Source organism: Xiphophorus hellerii, chromosome 22 (assembly GCF_003331165.1).
Source record: "Xiphophorus hellerii strain 12219 chromosome 22, Xiphophorus_hellerii-4.1, whole genome shotgun sequence".
NCBI lineage: Eukaryota > Metazoa > Chordata > Actinopteri > Cyprinodontiformes > Poeciliidae > Xiphophorus > Xiphophorus hellerii.
Genome location: NC_045693.1, coordinates 26,920,753 through 26,942,227, shown reverse-complemented (window position 1 = coordinate 26,942,227; position 21,475 = coordinate 26,920,753). Strand labels below are relative to the sequence as shown.

General features: G+C 41.2%; 1 protein-coding gene across 4 annotated transcripts in view; it reads right to left on the bottom strand.

Annotated features, from left to right (window-relative positions):
• Nucleotides 1–21,475, bottom strand: part of piezo1 (piezo type mechanosensitive ion channel component 1 (Er blood group)) — a 70,529-nt gene that overhangs the window by 33,566 nt on the left and 15,488 nt on the right. For 2 of the 4 annotated variants that reach the window (XM_032552626.1, XM_032552624.1), the window contains exons 2-12: nt 17,554–17,649; nt 13,418–13,583; nt 13,165–13,306; nt 11,721–11,943; nt 9,337–9,550; nt 8,077–8,248; nt 6,734–6,820; nt 4,290–4,353; nt 3,138–3,241; nt 2,538–2,617; nt 1,721–1,901 (exon numbers count right to left, since the gene is read on the bottom strand). In XM_032552626.1, the coding sequence (XP_032408517.1) occupies nt 1,721–1,901; nt 2,538–2,617; nt 3,138–3,241; nt 4,290–4,353; nt 6,734–6,820; nt 8,077–8,248; nt 9,337–9,550; nt 11,721–11,943; nt 13,165–13,306; nt 13,418–13,583; nt 17,554–17,649 (1,529 nt within the window). Of the gene's footprint in view, nt 1–1,720; nt 1,902–2,537; nt 2,618–3,137; nt 3,242–4,289; nt 4,354–6,087; nt 6,448–6,733; nt 6,821–8,076; nt 8,249–9,336; nt 9,551–11,720; nt 11,944–13,164; nt 13,307–13,417; nt 13,584–17,553; nt 17,650–21,475 lie in introns of those variants that run through there. The other 2 variants (XM_032552625.1, XM_032552627.1) reach the window with 2 other exon arrangements.

Below are 21,475 nucleotides of genomic sequence, written 5' to 3'. Positions count from 1 at the left end.
AGAAACAGGGAAATGATGGATCAACATTAAATAAAAAGCTCAAGGAATAAATATCTCACCGATTAAAAGCAGTCATTACGATTTCTCTGCTGTCCAGTGCGTGGACTGTAGGCCTGGAGTTTAAATTAGGGAATAATAATACACTGTGAGATGGGCACTTTTGAGGTTTAACTAATTGTGAAGAATGGCTGAAGAATAATCACTTCTATAACAACAGTCTTACATCAAAAGCTGAAAAATCCCTCGTCTAATGATAGAAACACCTTTGTTCCACTTGAAGTGTCATCTTTGTGCCCATATTGGTTTAATCTTGCAGGAGCTCTTCTCCAGGAACTACACTGTGTCAGGAAGTGTTGCATTATAATGTGGCACAGCTAGATTTTCAATAAAATTCCCATGTTGTCATGAAGTTGTGTGGTGAGGAGTTGGTGAGGCAGACGCAGCAGACCCAGGTTGACATGCAAATGATGGATTTAATGATAAGTAATCCAGAAAATAAACAGTCCAAATAACACCAGGCAGCACTGATGAGGGGAAGCCAGGGCTCAACTCAGGTAGCAACTGGAACGACGGACTGAAGCACACATAGACAGACGCCACAATGAGACGAGGACCCGACAAAGACACAGACACACAGGTGACACTAAATACACAGGAGGTAATAAGGGAATGAGACACACCTGGGAGTAATCGAGGGGAGAACAGGACAACGAAGAGACTCAAGGACACAGAAACTCGAAAGAAATACACAGGAAAAACACGGAACATGACACAGGTATTCACTTCCTGTGCTTGACAAGCCTCATGGGAAACATCAAAAGAGGCAGAATTATGTGGGATTTTTTCTACCATAATCCAAGAGCACAGAAAAATCCCCCCATACAGAATTTTGTGTTTTCTGGGCACACAGTGCCATTTTATAGCACAGTCAAGCAGCTTTGTTACCATCAGTTGTTATAGAAATGACCTATATATCAAATATGACTTGAAAGAATTTTGACTTTGTAATTTAACACCTTGAAATCAGGACTCTGTCTCTTTAATAACCTTTTCTGCTCTTTCTGAAACTCTACTTCTCTATTAACCCCTTAACATTTTAACCAGCGTTTCACCGAGAAGTAGCTCATGTAATGAGCTCAGCTGGTGAGCAGTTCTAACAGATATTTGCTAATTGCTGCTGGCTAGTCTGAAGGAGCTGAGATGGGGAGTGCTACTCTGTGAGGTGGAAGCTTGGAAAGTGCAGCTCAGAGGAGAAGCCGCACCTAGAAGGTAGCGTACAACTGAATGGTTGCCATGGAGATTAAAGGCTTTCTCAAACATGCATGAAGGAATCAAAGCAACACTCCAGACATGGTTTTGACATTATAACACAATTTTTTTTTTTTTTTTTTATGATTTTTTTTTTTTTACCCCTCCAGGGGGTCTTTTTTGTGGGCTCTAGTGTCCCTTATACGACAGTAGGCTGACAGGAAACTGGGAAGGAGAGGGGGGAAGACATGCGGCAAATATCGTCGGGTCCGGGAGTCGAACCCGCGACGGCCGCGTCGAGGACTCAAGGCCTCCAAATATGGGTCGTGCTAACCACTACACCACCACGGCACGCCACATTATAACACAATTTAAAGTTGATTTAATATAATCCTGGCCATTTAAGGTGCAGGTTCTGCTTTATCTGCCAACCAGAACATAGAACTGTTCTGTGGCTCAGCTCACACCTTACCATAGCTCCCAGTCTGAGGCAGGGATACTGGGCTCTGTCCAGGCCCAGCTGTCTTAGACTCATGGTCCCCACCTTTGTGGGCAGGATGGATTCCAGCTCCATGGCCCAGACGTACTGCAGACAGCACAGAGCCAGGCCGTAGAGCAGGATGAACGGAGAGCACAGCGTGGCTGCATGGCGTCTGCATAAATGAGACAAACTCAGCTGAAACCGAAGCTTCATGCAGGCTCACACACAAACAAAACACACTGGAATACTTTGAAAATATAAACTTAGCAGTCATTTTAGGCAGGTATGAGATTTGAAAACCTAACATGAAAACATAAAACTTTTTCAAGAGGTCAGAAAAATATTTATTTTTAAATCTAATTTAGGAAAAAATGGTAAATGGCCTGCAATTGTACCATTATCAATTCTAGGAACTCAAGAGCAGCTTCCACTACATTCAGTCATTCACCCATTCACAAACAGCTGTGTGAATGGGTAGTTGCTACAGTCTGGCAGATGGGAGATGTCAGCAGGCAAGTAGGGTGAAATGCCTTGAACAAGAACATGATGACAGGAACGGACAGAGTGAGGGTTCGAAGCGGCAACCCACCGGTTGCAGAACGAAACCCAACCTCCTGAGCCACCGTCTGTTTCAGCAGAACATCTAACACATATTTCATTATGCAATAACAACACAGCGCGGGACAAAACGTACCACCACACAACAGTGCTACTAATAAACAGAAGGTCAAAACGCCGAATCGCAGAAAAACCTATTCAGTTTATCAGGCAGCCGGCTACGTGTGGACGAGGCCCGAGTCATTGGTACCTGGAACGCAGCATCCAGATGAGACACGCCCACAGCAGCAGAACGAAAGTCAGCCAGCTGTGATAGGTGATGCTCCACACCTAGACGACAAAAACAGGCTGAGTGAGAACCACGCACTGGGTCAACATGGGCCAGAGGGAAGGGACAGCTAGACCAGTGTTCTGTGGAGACACTTGTTCAGCATATTCAGTCAGAAAACCTGGTCAGTAGGAATACAACAGCCTTTAGAATAAATACCTGGTCTGCTTTTAAAAGTACTGAGATAGTTGAATCAAATGTGTCAGAGGTTTAGATATTTCTACAGTAAAAATTGGAGGCGTTTCTATATGAAAGCCACCTGATTTGGTCTGGGTTGGTCTCCGACCAACTGTCAGTTTAGCACAACCGACCAAATCTGTTGGTCTGTTATGTTGCGTTTCCTACTGCAGGTAAGATACTAATAGCTCATTGCTGCTCCACAGAACAGCAGAGAGATCCAAACTGTCCCTTTAAAGATCCAAACCGTCACAATAAAGAATCAGCAACCCTGACGCCTGCTGTGTTCTCCACATCATTAGCTAAGATCAATGCTTGGTGTTGATAGTGGGAAGTCATGGTTACCATCATGGCTATGAGAGCACAGACATAACTCTGCTGCATGACCACCCGCCCCAGCAGGAAGAATGGGCTCTCGCTCAGCTGTCCCCCGGGGGCCGCAGCGACACCTGCAACAAGAGAACAGGGGGCGTCAGGACGATCTGATTGGGGGCTGCTGGACTTCAGAACTACTCCAGAGGGAGTGGTAGCTGATGACATTAGCCATCACAACAGGATCCACTGGGTCCATCTGGCCAACAGATTCAGTTCTGTCTAATGCCTCCTGTCACCATCAGTCACTGTCAGTCAGCAGCCTGCCTGACCCACTGAAACATAATGATGGATCTGCAGTAGAGCTGCAGCATCCTGCCAGATGCATTACACACAGGCTGGTGGGATCAGTTTAGATGAGGTGACTGGATTTATTGGCTCTGAAGATCCGTAACGAACTGTCAGTATGAATACTTCCACTGGGGTTTGGGTGTGATACCTTGTTGTCCTGTGTGGGATTAGTGGAGCAGAGCTCAGCTCATAAGGCTAAGATAGAAACTAGTGAAGCCACTTAGTGACACAGAGATGTTCCAGTTTCCAGTCTTCATCAAATGTTTTAGAGATTTAAAGCTGCAGTATGTAACTTTTCAAAAAAAATTTTTTTACATATTTGTTAAAGCTGTCACCATGTCATGACAGTATGATATGAGACAGGTAATCTGTGAAAAGTTCGATCTCCTCCACCTCCTCCTTGAGCTGCTATCGCCGTCTGAAGAAATGCACTACCCCCAACCAAAAACAACCAATCAGAGCCAGGAGGCGGGTCTTAGTGCTGTCAACCTCTCGTGGCTAAATGTGCAAATGGCAGAGAAACAACTTACAGGAAAAACGTTTATCTGCTGTCATTGGAAGCCATGCTAACTAGCTCTAGCATTCATGACAGCCTATGCTAGCAGCATCTAGCAAAGACAGCACTAAAACTGGCTCTGATTGGTTGTTTCCAGTTGGCACTGGAAGAAGGCAAAGGGAGCTCATTTTTTCCCCACAGATTATCAGTCTCATACCACACTGTCACAACATAGTGACAGTTTTAATAAATATACTTTAAAAATACTTTTTTATATAAAAGTTAATTACAGCAGCTTCTTTAGAAATAAAAGAGGTTTGAATGAAAGATGTGAGAACCTGACTGATGTTCTCCAGCCGTAGTTTCCTCTGGACCTTCTGCTTTACTGGACACCAGGGTGATCTGAAACAAACAGTCAAACATGAACTCTTTTCAATCCTGACATGATTTTTCAACAATAAAAAAAAATGTTCCATACAAATACTGAGCGTTAGGAACCAGTTAGTGGATAACTCAGCAGACAAACAGATCAGGTATGGAAACGATTCCCTTTGCTAGGAGCACAGATGTTCAGTATTGGCACCAGAAGGCAGATTTTTCTTTGACTAAAACCCATTTCCAAGCAAACAAAATTCAGTTCAAGTGTAGACTCCTTGTTTCAGCCAGCTGACCGCAGCAGCAGGTGCTGAAAAGAAGACTCAGAGTAAGAGGAGTGGCTCATCACGAAGGGCAGGATTTAGCTCATTTTACTGAACTTCTTTTGTCCCATCTGAGCCTCCATACAAAATGAAAACTAACTAGCTGTCAGGGTAAGCTGCAGGGGCAGTTAAAGAAATAGATTTTTTTTAAGTGATGGCCTATGAAGTTATTATATGAACATTTTCAGTCATTTGAAACAGTTGAAATCAGCTAAGAACATTTTCTTTTGGACATATTGTGGATGCATTTTGGAGTAAAAAAAAAAAGTCTTTTGGACTCCAGGAAAAAGGCTTTTCTGCCTTGGCTCCCGGAGTTAGCCGTGGCTGTAAGCTGTTTACTACTAGCTGCTGGGGAAGTGGCTCTGCCTCACCCCGTAGTGATCGATTCCTTGCAGCTGCACTGCGCCGCCATTCCCCTGCTTGATCTCCGAGTAGCTGCCTCTCAGACTGCCAGGATCTCATCGTACTCTCAGTTTCTGATACTCTTTGTCAGTTACTAATAAGAACGATCGATCCGCCATCATCTTCATGGAAATCCTCACTGCGCCCAGACTGCGGCTGCGGGTTTCCCCTCTTCGTCTTCCAGCTCAAAACAGAGCGCCACTGCCTGCTGTGTGTTCATTCTTCAGGTAATCCTTTATACACAGAACAGAAACCACTAAGCTAAAAAGTAATTACTAAGTAGATGCCACTAGTCGCTCCAATATCCAAACTTTGCATTAATTGCAATCTGCTCCGTTCGCGCCGCTACTCCTTTCCGCTTCTCTTTCACGGTTACTTGCGCAACTTTACTTTGTTTTTAAGCAACAAAATACAGCCCATCATTATTTATTGAAGATTTGAGAGTTCCAAAAACAAAGGAATCTAATGTTGCGTTTCGTTTTTTTTACGTTTGGAAGCTCATTCCCTTTCACATAACCGGAAAAGCCGGTTTTTGACATTTCTCTGACATTCGGAAAAATATGGTTTACTTATTTTAGCATAACTCCGGTTTTACTTGGCCTATTAACACAATTTAAAACCTGGCCTGTAGTTTATAATGTGCTCTTTAAGCAAAAGTTGAAAGTGAGACTGGGGGAGGCGGAGTCTTGCTGCTACGCCGTCATAAATCAGACATGTTAAAAAGACTGTATAAGCCTATGGACCCCTGTGGTTTAACGTATCGATACTCGCGGATGAAAAATCGATACCTTCCGAGGGTGAAAAAAATCAATAAATATTGTAGAATCAATTTAATTATACAGCCCTACACATAAAGGTATGTGATTTACATCACTAAAATACTCCATTTAATCATATTTTCAAATTTATTGATATGTTGTGATACTCTCAATGGAAAAACCTATTTTTTCCTCTTATTTTAAAAATGTATCATCGCAACAATATATCACAATTCTTGGGATAAATGATGAACAATTTGATAAATTCCCAGCCCTACTCTGAATCCATCCCAGTGTTTCTTGGTCAAAGGTCAGACTGGGTGAGGCGCTGGGATGTGAAAGCATTTGCACCCTGGGGGTATCATGCAGAATGCAGCGGTACAGGACTCCCTGCGGCTCGGTAAATCCCCCAATGTTAGGCAGAGGCAAGACGAGGAACGATCAGAGCCGTCTGACACACCTGCTCCAGTCTGTAATTATGATATCAGGACAGAACAGGATGAATGGTTATTCACTGTGAACTCTTGAAGAACAGCTTTTCTCGGCTCTGAAGAACAAGGTAGCGTTCAAGCAGCCAGTTTTAAACTGCAGAATAAACAAAAATTATTTTCTTTTCTTTTTTTTTTACTTTTTCTTAAATCAGCGAGGTTTCCACATTCACTGACTCTGATGATCCTCGTTGCCGTGGGAAACCACTTGCAGCCGGCGGTGAAACCTGTCGCTCCCCAAACAAGCCTGCTCCTTACAATCAAACCACCTCCACACCCCTCCTGTGGTCTGCAGGTGAACCACAAGCATCCAGACGTTCGTCAGTGTTTGCAGAATGGGACTAGAACATCTGAGGTGTGTGTGTGTGTGTGTGGTAACTCGGGTGTGAATACTTTTGCGTATCAGTGTAGCTGACAGAGAAGCAGCTGCCGCTACCTGTGTCTCGTCTTCGCAGTCGTCTTTTGGTTGATTCCAAGACTTTAGCTCAACCAGTTCTTCCGCTGAAGCTTTTCTTTTCTCCTGCTGGGAAGAAACGCGACGTTAAAGAAAAAAAACATCAAACCAGCAGAAAACACTGCCGGTACTCTGGGGACATCCGAACAACTCCTGTGAGATTGTTTCATTCAGGATTCTGCATCTAATCGGCTAGATTCTTAAGGTCAAAGGTCTTGAGGTCAAAGGTCATTTCTTTCCTGTTGTCCAGACTGTTTGAACTCTTGACATCTGCACTGTCTTCTCGCCAACGTGCTTGTGGGAGAACAAATACTTCCCTGAGCAACACTCTGGAGAGTTTTAAATAATTATAGTGTCATTTAGAATGTAAAAAGATCTTATAATATTAAGATCATTTGCATTGTATGGCAAGACAAGTTGATGCTATTATTATGATCCCAGACAGGAAGGTGTGTGTTTTAAGCCTGACCCGTTGTATCTGTGCTTTAGACTTAATTTGAAATACTAAGAAAGGAAGTTTTTCTCGATTTTCTTGTTTTCTGACCGACTCTGGGCTGGTTGGGCTGCTGAGGGACCAGTCACCACTAACGCTGACCCACTCTGACCACACCGGTGGTGTCCAAACTTTGTGTCACACGGGCCAAAATTATGAAGCCAAAATATATATATTTTTAGAAAAATAATATTTATTTAATATGCATAATATTTAAGAAATATATACACTGCTCAAAAAAATAAAGGGAACACTTAAACAGGTGTTTAACACTTAAAGTGTTCCCTTTATTTTTTTGAGCAGTATATATATATTTAAAAATAGTATTCATAAAATTGTGATTTTTTTTTTGTTTTGTTTTTCTTTCACCAGCTGAACAGCAAACTTAGCATACAATTAATTAAATAAAGTAGCCTGATTTTCTGTTGGAAAGGGAAATGCAAATCATTGTAGAGCCAAAAATGGTTTTACACATTTGTCTTATTAACAGAAAGAGATCCACTCAGTTCACAAGTTCTTTTAGGATGTAAAACAAGAGAAACCAAAAGTTTGTTCTCAAGAGGATCTGAGTCACTATTTCTTTGAAAACACTTGTTAAAATTTCCCCCCTTTGGGGATCAATAAAGTATTATTATCTTATCTTATTAGCCAAGTTTAACAAACGGCGCCCAAGTCACATTTTGAACACTTTGGACGCTCTGGAGTCTTTACAAAACCTTTTCCATCCAGCACCATGTTTTCACGGTACTGAAACGATGACATCGTCATGTGAATGTTTAACACGAACACTTAGAAGGTTCCGGTGTGGGATCCGTAATGGTGCCGTTTGTACCTGGTTAGACGCAGCGTGCAGTCCTGATTTGATAACAGTGGCCACAGTAACGTAGAGGACCAGCAGGATTCCTGGGTTGACGTAAACCGGCCAATCATGGCTGGGATTGAGGATGAGGTCATCAGGCGTGGAGCAGTTTCCGGGTATGATGATGTCCTTCAGACCAAACAGTCTAGACAGAAACACAGACAGAGAAAAATCCAGATAATTAACACTGATCACAAAAAACAAAAAGAAGAAGCATCAAGAACGCTGGGATTAGTGGATGTGAGAATGAGGCGCTAACAGTCAGATCAGGATGAACTAATGAAGAATCAAATGAAAAACTTTAAAAGCTGTAAATGTAACCTCAGTAAGCGTCTGCCAGGGTTCTAATCGTTTTGGGCTTCTCATTATAGTTTAGATTTATTTCATTGTGACTTCTTGTTTGTCTAATTCAGTTAGTTTTAATTAGTTTTTATTAGTTCTTATGAGCTTAACATTGTTAGGTTTCAGTTCAGTTTTAATTAGTTTCAGCAGTATTTTTAGATTTTAATTCTCTGACTCATTTTAGGTGCAGAATTCAAAAATATCAAGTATTGTATTGTGACTATGTATACATGGTTTGTGTGACGAATATTCAACAGAAAATATTATCTTTAAAAAATGTATTCAATTATTGTTGAACAACCAACTGACTTGTGTTTTCTTTCAGCTTTTGGAGTCGCTATTTTGTGGACTAAGTACTACCAGGTGGTTTATGAACTGCCCTAATTTGCCAACAGTTGACATAAACAGATTGTAAAAAAATCTATTTCACATCAGTTCCAAATAAAAATAGACCTACAAACATGAAAGCAAAGGATATTGTATCTCTAATTTCAGTATGTTTTAGTTAGTTTTATAAACGCATGACAGAACCAGTTAAGAGTTTCTTCTCATTAATTACCGTTTTTATTCATTTCAGTTAACAAAAACAATTTTTTCAACTTCAGTTTTTGTTTTTCTTAATTACGTTTAGTTAACTGCAATAACCTCGGTGCCAGTGTGAATCATCCATCAGCATAATGCTTCCAATCACTCAGATGAGTGAAACATTCTGTATCGTTGACGGTCTAGTCTAATTAAGGGATTGTGCAGTATTTTTTTCCAACCAGCCTGTAGAACCAGAAAACCTGGGAGCCCAGGTGAATCATAAATTTAAGTAAGACTTTTTCTGCTTCGATCTTTCTAAATTTTAAAGGCAATAATAGTTAGCAGCATGTTGCGCTGCAGGCTCACCTGGCCCACAGGCTGTGTGGAGGGAAGAGGCCCTGGCCCAGCAGACTCTGGTACAAGTACAGACAGACCAGGTGGCCGGCAGCGAAGAAGCCCACCATCACACACAGTGCATTAAACCCCAGGTGGCTGATGGGTAGATGGCACGCCCACCATGTGCACACACCAATGAACAGGAGGAAGTAAAGTGCTGAGAAGGCAGAGGGCAGCGTGATGCCTTGGGGTGGGAAGAACAAGAGACATGTTAAACATCTACAGACAGACAATGACACAAACACAGAGAATGAAGCTCACACTTTTAAAAAATTGTCAATTTAATACAAGTAACTGAATTAAGTTTGTCAAACCTACTTTTATTTAACATGACCACTTAATAAACTTAATATATGTACTTGGATAAAATTCATTTGATTATTTGTAGCAAATTAACTTTTTAAAAAAAAGTTGGATCATCTGTTTTCTTTTTTCAGGAGGATCAGGTTTTTTCAGTTAGCCTACAGTCTGCCAGGAGTCTTCTAAAAGTTAGCTAGTAGTCTGCCAACAGTCTGCTAGCAGTCTGCAGGGATCTTCCTTTAGATCCCTGCAGACTCAGTCTGACATAAAGGCCACTGAGCCTATAGGATCTGCTGCTAATGCACATCACTATGCATTATTGGACTGCTGCCCTGGTCTCATGCTCCATCTAAGCTCCAGCAGTTACACACACCTGCTGTTTATAACCATTGCTGAGCTGCCAGTGAAGCTAAGGTTTCATTTAGCCAACATGCCTCTGCAGCTCTCTCTCTCTCTCTCTCTCTCTCTCTCTCTCTCTCGCTCTGAGTCTGTGTTTCCATGTTAGCTTGTTTCTAGAATCCCTTTTCATTGGTTGCTGTACCTGGATGTAGACGGATGGAAGCTACTGGCCTTTTATAAAAATGGATAGGAAATAGCTTTGGTTAGATCCTTCTGTGTTTTTAATGCTAACTTAGAGTTTTCCAGTGGGCTGGGGCTCATATCAGTAAATTTGCAGCCACTCACTTTTTATTAGTACCAAGTATTAGTTAACAGAGTCATTTAGTGTAGGAAACTTTTAAACACAGTGCTTTTGGAAAGTATGTGTTGATCTGCTTTGTAGCATTACAGCCATTATATTAATAGCATGTCCATGTCTGTTTGACAGAGCTAATCCTTTTCTGTGACAACCCTCCAAATATGAAAGGAAATCTTAAGACATACACTATATTGCCAAAAGTATTCGCTCACCTGCCTTGACTCACATATGAGCTTAAGTGACATCCTGTTCTTAACCCATAGAGTTCAATATGATGTTGGTAAACTTTTTGCTGCTAGAACAGCTTCAACTCTTCTCTGAAGACTGTCCACAAGGTTTAGGAGTGTTTATGGGGATTTTTGACCATTCTTCCAGAAGTGCATTTGTGAGGTAGGATACTGATGTTGGATGAGGAGTCCATTCCATTACAGTCTTTACTCTAATTCCTCCCAAATGTGTTATATCAGGTTGAGGTCAGGACTGTGCAGGTCAGTCAAGTTCAACCACACCACACTCTGCCATCCATGTCTTTATGGACCTTGCTTTGTGGACTGGTGAACAGCAATGATGGAAGAAGAGGGACCAGCTCCAAACTGTTCCCACTAAGTTGGGAACATGGAATTGTCCAAAATGTCTTGGTATGATGAAGGACTCAGAGATCCTTTCACTGGCACTAAGGGGTCAAGCCCAACTCCTGAAAAACAACCTCATATCATAATCCCCCTTCCACCAAACTTTACACTTTTCACAATACACACAGACAAGTACTGTTGTCCTGGCAACCGCCAAACCCAGACTCATCCATCAGATTGCCAGATGGAGAAGTGTGATTTGTCACTCCACTATTCTAGAGTCCAGTGGTAGCATGCTTTACATCACTGCATCTAAAGCTTTCCATTGCACTTGGTGATGTATGGCTTGGATGCAGCTGGTCACCATAGAAACCCATTCCAAGCTCTCTGTACTCTGTTCTTGAGCTCATCTGAAGGCCACATGAAGTTTTTAGGTCTGCAGTGATCGACTCTGCAGAAAGTTGGCGACCTCTTCCAACTTTAAAAAATTTTAAAAAACAATGCCTTTGTACTGTGAGACATTCACTCACTGAACATGTAACAATCACCGGATTTCATTTGATCTTATTGTCTCAAGCTGTTGAATCCAGGGCAGGGGGCTTGTCCCAGTCTCCAGAGGTCAAAGGGCAATATATGGACATCCTTTTAAATTACTCGCTGTAAAGCTTTCACTGTCAGAGAACTGCATGTCCAGGTAAGCTACACAGAGTAATGAGTCAGTTGTTCAGTGAGAACACCGAGAAGTGGTGACATGCGATGGAAACTTAACATGGAGCAGACCTTACCCGCCAAACCCAGCAGGACGACCACCGTGACTCTGCCCAGATCCCGCAGGATTTTCAGCACTTTGACTTTGAGACCTTCTGCCCGCTGCTTGGCTCTGGTTGCTGTGGAAACCTCGTCAGGGTCACCGTTGGACGACCTTTCCTCTTCCTCCACCTCTTCGTCAACTGATGACTCTTCCTCCTCCTCGTTCTCTGTTGTTGTGTCTGCAGATTCCTCTTCCAGCTATTTAGTGGGAGGAAAAGTTTCATAATGCTAGTTACCTCTGAGATGAGACAAAAATTCAACCAATCATAGTAGAGACGAGACTGAGAGCCATAAAATATGACTGAGCTCTGCTCTAATGTAGTGATTTTATATGGACTAAAATCTGATTTTACTATAGTCAATAAAACATCCAGCTAGTTGTTGGTGTTGTTACACTTTTGGAGTTCAGTTGCATAAGAAAGTGAAGCTACAGCAGTTAATTTAAAGGTTGTGGCTGCTGAAGGGTAAAGTGAGTAACCCTCCTCATGTTTGACACATGGTTCCTAAATCAATGTGTTTGCAGCTTTAGCAGTCCACTCTCAGCAGGACAGCAGCGGGCCCGGCTCCAACAGAACAACCGGGCCTTCCAGCCTCTGCAGTGTTCAGAAACCAATCTGTAGAAAGAAATCCTGAGAACCCTCTGGGTCTGAACTGCAACGTTTCTGCTTCAAGACTGAATCAAATATCAGCCGGTTCTTATGCAGATCTTAAGCACCAGCTGAGGAGGATTGTAAAAATGTTGGGTCCTTTTCGTAACCAAGTGTCAGACTGATGTTTGTGTGAGTTGGAAGGCTGGACACACCTTCACTAAATGTGTTCCTTTGACGTCCTGAAGGGTTCTTTTAAATTAGAATCCTGGATGTTTGCACTTTTAATATGACCACGATTTAAACTAGAGTGGCACCGATCAATACCTGTATCGGTCCAGCTATTGGAAAAGAAAAAAATCTAGACAACGTGTCTGATCCATAAGGGCAGATCTGTTCAGTCTAATTCTATGCTTTGTGCTCTGAGCGACGTCATACTTTATTATTTATTTAAGTGTGCTGTATTGGTGCAGAGTTATCAAATAAATTTGTAAGTCAGTATATTTATGTCTGTGTTTAAGAAAATAAATGTTATGTCAATTCAGCTCTGTTGTAGCATCGGCCGATACTAAACCTCAGATATCTGTATCGGTATCGGAAGTGAAAAAAGTGGGTCAGTGCATCCTTAATTCAAAATAAGTCATGTGTTTCACTCTGGTCCTCCCAAAGCCTCACAAAGGTTTTAATAATCAGAGTAAATGGGTCGAATCTTGTGAATTTTATGAAGGCTTTTTAAAAAGTGAACAGCGGTCTATTTAACATAATTTACCTTCTTTTATATTTGCATTCTATTATTCTTAAATAGGCTGTCACACACCATACAGAGACTTACTGATGTTATATTGGCTGCAGCCACCATTTCTCTGTTCCTGACCAATCTGCTGCAGAGGACAATAGTAACAAGTGACACCACACACACTCCTACATCCGGACACAGGAGACGGAGCACATTCCATGGATCCTCCAAGGGAAGCCTGCAACACGCATGCATATGAAGTCAGCACAAAACATCAGTACCTTTAATAATTTACTCTACAGTAGTTGTTTATGGTGTCTAACACACACACACACACACACACACACACCTGGACAGTCCGATGTGTCTGGTTATGGTCTCCCATTGTGAACAGTTATATCCTATTGCAGTGTTGAGAGGAGCGTACGTGTACAGGACTGTCTGGAAACAGATATGAGCCAGAACAAACAGCAGACTGGTGCAAAATACTGTTTTAATAAAGCGACCAGTGTGACCTGAAAGACAGGAAACAGAAAAAATAAATGAAACAGAGTTTAATCTGCAAGCAAGTATTAAAAGCTGCAATAGAGCATGTCTGAGTGCTGCATGACTGCAGGGTATCAGGAAATCATACAACGGTGACATTGTTGCTGAAAATTGCTCATTATAAACCCACATTTTCTCAACCATTTCTTTATTCTTATTTACTGTCTCCACCACTCTCCGTGACCTTTAGCATCGCTGTCACTAAGCACATTGGCTGTGGACATCAAGGACAGATCATCTAACTACAGTATATTACTGATACGCAGTTCAAAAGCTCAACACTTGAAATATAATATCCTACCAAGTAGTGCAGCTCTGTGCAGCTGCCATGATTAGTGCCTCTGTACAATCCTTCAGTCCTGCTTTTTCGACCCACTAGGAGGATTTCAGTGTTTCAGTCACTTTCTCAGTGTGTCAGAGGTAAATGACTCCTTCTGTTCCTTCACTTCCACCCTGGAAATCTGTTGCTATTTCATTAGCAGCTGGTAGAATATTTGCTGTTATGTCGTCTATGTTGGCCAAAATGATCAGCAGTTCACCATAAGACAAGTTGTAATCAGCTTGTCTTATGGTGCATTCACACCAGCCCAGTTTAGTCCGCTTTAATCAAAGTCTAGTTCATTTGTATAGAAAGTCTGTTTTGTTTGGGAAGGTGTGAATACGTGACCGAACTCTGATGCAAACCATAAACGCGAACTCTGGTCCCCATACGAACCTCGGTCTCGGTTTGTTTGAAGTGAACTCTGGTGCAGTTTGAATGCATATGGTGGATGCAAGCGGACCAGAGACCGCTCCAAAAGCAGCAGCGCACTACAGCACAAGGCATTCTGGGTAACTACAAAACAAACAAGTGAGTCTAGCACTACAGAGTTTTACAGAGGTTTTTTTGTTGCTTCCTTCAAAGTTGGCCAAAATGATCAGTAGTGTTGGTTCTTGGTTCTTCACTAACACAGGCAACGAGGGGAACAGGTTTTCCAGCTAGTTTGGATCATTTGACACAGTTTAGTGTAAAACAGAACCGCACCAGCTGAAAATGTGGCAAATGTTGCAATTTTGCTCTCCAATGGAACTGAGTATATTGGACTATCAGGTGTGAAAACATCCTTAAAATCACTGACTTTCATAATTTCTTTGGCCAAAATATTATACCTGCAGGTTGGCACAACATGTGTGTAACATTATTACATATTGATTACTTATACCTTCTAGAGATGACTCCCCACTGCCTGCCTTACTGACTGCTGTACAACTTTTTCGCGATTGTCATTTATTAGTGGGATGTCCAGAACGGATTATTGCCATATGTGATTTTAGCTTGTCTGTTTTTTCGTGCATTCCTCTGGGAATTAGTCACTTTTACATTGGTAAGGTTATTGAAGTGGTTCAGACCAGAGTTTCAGTTTGTCAGCAAGAATCATCTCTTTGACTGCTGATTGGTCAACCTGTTTATATGAGATCGTGTGATTGATTCATTTGCTGAGAGAGGCGGGGTTCACCCTGGACAGGTCGCCAATCCATCGCAGGTCAAAGTGTTGCATGTATGTAGCGTGTATGTGTAGTGTCTGAACCTTCTGTGGCAAAAACTTTAAATCTGTGAGACTCTTCAAAGGCCTGTAGGTGGGCTTAATATCATGCCATTACATACTCACTCTGAGAACAAAGTGGATGGTGAGGGAGAGAACATCCTGTTTATTTTCCTGCTCTCTGTTTTGCTATTGTACCTCTGGAGGGAAAAAGTCAGAGGTGTGAGCCTGGCACGCTCTGCAGCAGAACATGCCAATCGGTGTCGTGAGAGGCTTCTGCCCTGCGTGTTTTAGATGTGTACCTGCCGGCTCTGTTGTTTCCTCTGCCTACACAGAACTAGAACTGCCTCCAGTACTGTCAAAGTGGAGGATGTGTCTGAACCGCACCTTTCTGTTGCTCAGACAGTCGGCTGATATGTGTGGGTTTAGATCCAGGGATGCTTCTCTCCATGGCTTCTAGTGGTTTTCATTTTGAAGTGAAGCATCTCAAGGATCATGGTTACTGTGATGTGCACCAGGTTGTGGACTGTGATGGTATCAGTATCCATACAGTTGCACTCATATCTTCTAGTTAGATGTATAGACGGTATTGTCCATAGGTCATAGTTGTGTTTTTGTCTTCAGATTGTCAGGGATTATCGATGAGACTCAGTACTATTGAGGCAGTGATGATGCGTTCTTGCCCCACCGTGTTGCGCCGGCTCCTCCCTTTGGTTGAATTTGTGTTGCATCACCTGGTGATTGAACATCTTGTGAGGATTACTGAGTCAGACGCTGCCTCTTAGTCAGGTCGAAGGAGAGTTCCAGGTCCAACATTCTCTCTATAGCCTCTTTTGGTTGACTGTGCACCTTAGTCCTTCACTTTACATACTGGCCTCATTCTCAGCAGAATCTAATGTTCTGGTTTGCTTTCTTGTACTCTTTCAAAGTGATCATGAGCTGAAGGTCTCTCAAAGATTATGTTAGGCCTTTGGACAAACAACATGTCTAAAACTCCTATTTAAAAACTGGTTCATAGCAAGCTGGTTTGTCTCTTAAATGTAAATGTTCCCCAAATAAAACAACAAGTCAAATGGGAATATCCAGACATCAAATAATACATTTGCAGCTTTATTTAATTTCATTCAAAGGAGAATCCAGCTCTTTGTCTTGCAGTGAATCATCATTGTATTACCAAGTTGTGACAATCCTCTGAACTCAAGCCATGGAAATATCATTAATAAATCACTTTATGCTTTGGAGTGTTAAAGGAGTAGATCTACATGTTTTATGATGAACTTGGCTATAATGTGAAACAACAAAAAAAACAAAGTCACACTCCTCACACACTTAAAAATATCCTGCAACATTTACAGTCAAGATGTTCTGCATGTCACTCTAATCTTTGCAAACAATTAAAACATAGACACGTTTGATTTAGATTTACAAATCGACTGTAAAGTGCATCTTAAAGTATTTGCAGCAGTTCACTTTTTCCACCATTTTGTTACGTTGCAGCTGTATTCCAGGTTGTATCAAATTAATCTCTTTCCCCAACATTATTTTGCAAATTTATTACAAACAAAAAAAACATTTGGCCGCTCTACAATGCAGGCCTGGTTGGTGCTACAGAGATTGTTGTCCTTCTGGGAGGTTCTCTTCTCTCCTCAGAGAGGCCTTAGTCTCCCTGATGGCTTGGTTTAGACGGCCATCCGGCTCCAGGAAGAGTCCTGCTACTTTCAGATTTCTTCTACTGACCAGTGATGCAGGACACTGAGCTCACTGGGACCTTGAAGCAGCAGAAATGTTACTGGATCCTTCCCCAGATTTGTGCCTAAAGACAGTCCAGCTTCAGAGGTCTGCAGACTATTCCTTTACTTTCATGCTTGACCTCTGACCTTACACAGATAGGTGTGGGCCTTTCCAAATCAAAATCAGTCAACTGAATTTATCACAGGTTGACTCTATTTAACTTGTAGAAGCATCTCAGGGATGATCAGCTTTGTTGAGCTTCATCAATAAAATATTGTGAAGGCTGTGAATACTTATGTTAATGTGATTATTTTTAATAAATTAACCAGACACTGAAAGACAATGTTCCACTTTGTCATATTGAGGTATTTGTGTCTAGAATTTTAAAATAAGAGTTTAATTTAATACAATTTAGAATAAGGCCGCAACATAAAATGTGGATAAAGTGAAGCGAATACTTTCGGACATGCCTTCTTTCTCAGTGAGGAGAAAGAAGGCATGTGCAGTAAGCTGAAGATTTGAGCATTTCTTTTTTTAGCGTGTAGCATGATGTTTGTGAATGCACCCAACCTAAGCTCTGGCAAAACGCCTCCAGAACGTCAAGCTGAGGGCCAAAGATGGCATTTCAGTAAAAGTAGACAGACAGACAGACGTTGAACCTCTTCACACACACACATAATCTTACCTCTCACTGTGTATTTGTTTGGGCACAGGAACCATGGCAGCAGCAGTAGATAGAGGAAGTAAACCAGTGACAGAAAGTTGAAGCGAAAAAGACAAGCTGCAAACACAGAAACATCAGAGTTAGCAGCTTTCTGAGTCTTAGAACATCATACCTGGATCGTCCTACAACAGGTGAAAAGGAGCGTGTCTAAAACAAAACAGTCATGACCTGTGGATCTGGGATCATAAAAATAACCCAACATTCATTTTCATTTTTCTGCCTTTTGTGAATGTGTTTCTGGAGGTGGAGGACGTTGGTCATGTGGTATTTGTTTGGACACATGACAGTGATAGTGATGCTGTACAGGTGGGATGTTTCACTGAAGCAGAGCAGCGTCAGTGCTGTTCCCATTGCTTCATGATGTCCAAAGGGCAGGAAAATATCAATATAAATATCTGGTAAATATCAATTGCTTTTCAGCAATATTAATATTGGATATTGATATTAGCCCATAGTTTTATATCAGCCCATAGTTTTACTTCAGAGCATCCTCAAACAGCCTCAATAAAAAGCTGTTTATTGATGCTGTTCTATGTCAAAACTAATACCAAATAACTCGTCTCACATGACAGAAAAAAATATCACATGACGCTTCAGGAAGTTTCATGACTTCCTGCAAAGTTTGATCCAAACCCAATGGGTGTGTCACTAACAGAACACCTAATGCCCAATTCTGCAGCTAAGGAGAACAATATCACTGTCCAGTGGGAACGACTAAGCTCTATTGCCTAATTACCTCACCAGCTTACAAATCTGTGCAAATCTTTGTCAGTACTCTGCTAAAGGTAAAAAAACAACACAATTTCGAAATTCAATTTCATTGAATAAGAAATCAAATTAAAATCATATGTGAATAAGCTTGAATGCGATAAATCGTTAAATATAATTGCAGTGACAGATGCAAACATTTACATGAGATTATAGTCATAATTCAGCCATGGCGTTAGAGTTCATCTATCAACCATCAGAGGAGTTGTCTGCATCTTATTCATGCATTGGAGCAATAAGCCCCTTATAATAGGGAGTGGCAACATATGCAGAGTTTTGGGGAAAACTGTAGTCGGTGATTTTACATTAGAGTTATGGATTCAACACGTTGAATTTTTTATGAACTGTGTGATGCTGTGAGAGCTCTGATGGAGCCAGCTGCACATTGTCTGACAAAAACCAAAACAAACCATCATCGTTCGACTGCTTCCTGTGATCTTCTTTGTGGTTTTCACCAGGAGTAACATCCGGGAGTTGATCATGTGATGTGAAACTTGGTTTCCATTGCAGTTCTGAAAAATACACCTATTCTGATACGATTGAAAAACTATTCTGCGTAAATACAACCAAAAGAAACGAGCGAAGCAAACGCTAGCAGGAGAAGTGGTTCGTGGTCTTTTACCAATCACACAAAAAAAATCCAACAACTGCTAAAATTTGACACTACTCTATTTTTTTCTTTTACATTTTGTGAACAAAGAAGTTGCGCTCTAAGTCTAGCCCTCTTCTTCAGAGGTTTTCGTGTTGTTTCCCTCAGTGGTTCTTGGCACAGCACCACCATAGGCGAGGAGGGGAAGAGCTTTTTCAATTTGTTTGGATCGTTTGACACAGTGGAGTGTGAAAGAGAACCGCATAAGACGAAAATGTAGCAAATGTTGCAATTTTGCTCCCCAATCATACAGAGTCTACCTCACTATCATGAGTTTAAACAAACATAATCAAAAACAAAAAAAAATTGAGCTATGGCAACAACAACGTGGAGTATATTAAGTTCAGCAATAAAGCGAAGTTTATAGTTGAACTGAGCTGGGGGTTCCCCTGCAGTACCTGGTCCTGTACCTCTGTGTGGATCCTGTGCTCCACATTTTAGTCAAAATGTTTGGTTTTGACTCTTGTTTTAAGATCTCCTGGTTGATTACTGAATTAAGATTTAAGTAAAATGCAAAAAATATATATACTTTAATTGTATTTTTTTGTGTGTGTTTGCCTTATTTAAGACTATAGTTCGGGGGAAGAGTTATAGTGCATGAGTAGTCAGAGTGGAGGAGCTCCACCCTACTGCCTGGCTAATCATGAAGCATATTAGCATTGATGTCTCTGGACACACATGATAAGAGCGGTGAGTGGCCACAGCACCTATCAGTTAGCAGCACGTGGACTTGTGTCTGTTGTCTTTCCTGAGCGGGTCACATGTTCAGGCCTTTGGTATTTCAGTATGAAATGTGCTGCAGCAGGACGTCCCACCTGTCTTTATAGTTCTGATAACATGTTCTGTATCCCATCAGGTCTCTTATCTCAGCACATTCAATTTATTTGGGTTAGTGCTTGGAAAAATACCCCGTATTGTTAAATGTTCGTATCTACATGGGAATCCTGTTATGGACAACATTTTTCCATCATTTCAGGCTTGCACCGAGTTTACATCAAAACAGCCAAAGATTTTTAGTAATAATGTCAAATCCCTCCAGGAAACACACATGCGCATGGTCCACACCTTCTTCCGCGTTTCTGCTCTAGTGCTGTAGCGAGATCACAGCGCCACATGCAGACCTGGCATGACTACTACAGGATGTTGTGTTGGATCCTGAAATGTAGAAGCATCCAGAAGCAAATGAAGAGCTTTCCTTCAGTAGTTTATATATATATATATATATATATATATATATATATATATATATATATATATATATATATATATATATATATATATATAAATATATTATATGACTTTAAAGAACTTTGACTTCATTATTTAACTCTTAGATTCTAGAAATTGGGACTCTGTCTCTTTAAAAACTCCTGCCCTTTCTGAAACTCTGCCTTGAGGAAGTCATCACAGCATCACTCCTCTATTAACCCTTTAACAAAGTTTTTACCAGCATTGCACTGAGAAGTAGCCCAATATAATGAGCTCAGAACATACGTTCCACCAGGTGTTTGCTAATTGCTGCTGGCTAGTCTGAAGGAGCAGAGTGGGGAGTTTTGGGGACAGGGCTGCTTTGTGAGGTAAAAGCTCAGAAGCTTGGAAACTACAGCTCTGAGGAGGAGCTGCATGTCAAAGGCTGCCACAGAGATCAAAGCATTTCTCAATCATGCATCAAAGAATCAAAGATGTTCTTGATGAGGGAATAACATTATAAGATGAAGGAAAGCTCAAAATTCTTACTTTTATATAACAATTGCCCTTTAAAAAGCATATTTCAACTTTCAGAAATGCAGTAAACTGACTAATAAATTACACGTTTAATCCCAAACTGCAACCTTTGACATTTGACCTCATTTTGACTCTGATTGGTTTTGGTGCTAGGCCTCCTGTAAACAAACATTAAGTGTGCTCCGTTTTCCCCTCAGCATTGTGCCTGTGAATCAGGAGAGCTGTGTGTGTTTTCTGTAACACCCTGCTGTCTAAACAAGCAAGACCGAACAGATAGAACCCGATTCCTAGAACGGAAACACTTTCTCCTTGCAGAATCTGCCACGTTGTTTAACTTGTGTTCCTCAGAATCCCAAATATCAGCTGAAACACCTTCGAAACCTTCAGTGAAACTGACTTCAGCTGGGAGCCTTTTATAGTTGCAACTAGTGGAGACGAACAGAGGAACGCGCAGAACAGGAGGACAAGTGGACAAGAGGTTTTCTGGAAAATGTAGATGACAATGCAGAAATCAAATGACTTTTTTTTTTTTTTTGCATCTTAACCTCTTTGAACAACCGGAAGAAACAGACTACCAGAATTCACTTGTTGCATGCCACTAGTGTTTAGCTTAAAAACATATTCTGAGCAAATTATCATTAAATTATACAACAAATGATTTTTTCACAAAGTGACAGCACAATATATGCAAAATGATAGTCGTGATTAAGGATTAGATCAAAAATATAAATTCCTGCTTAA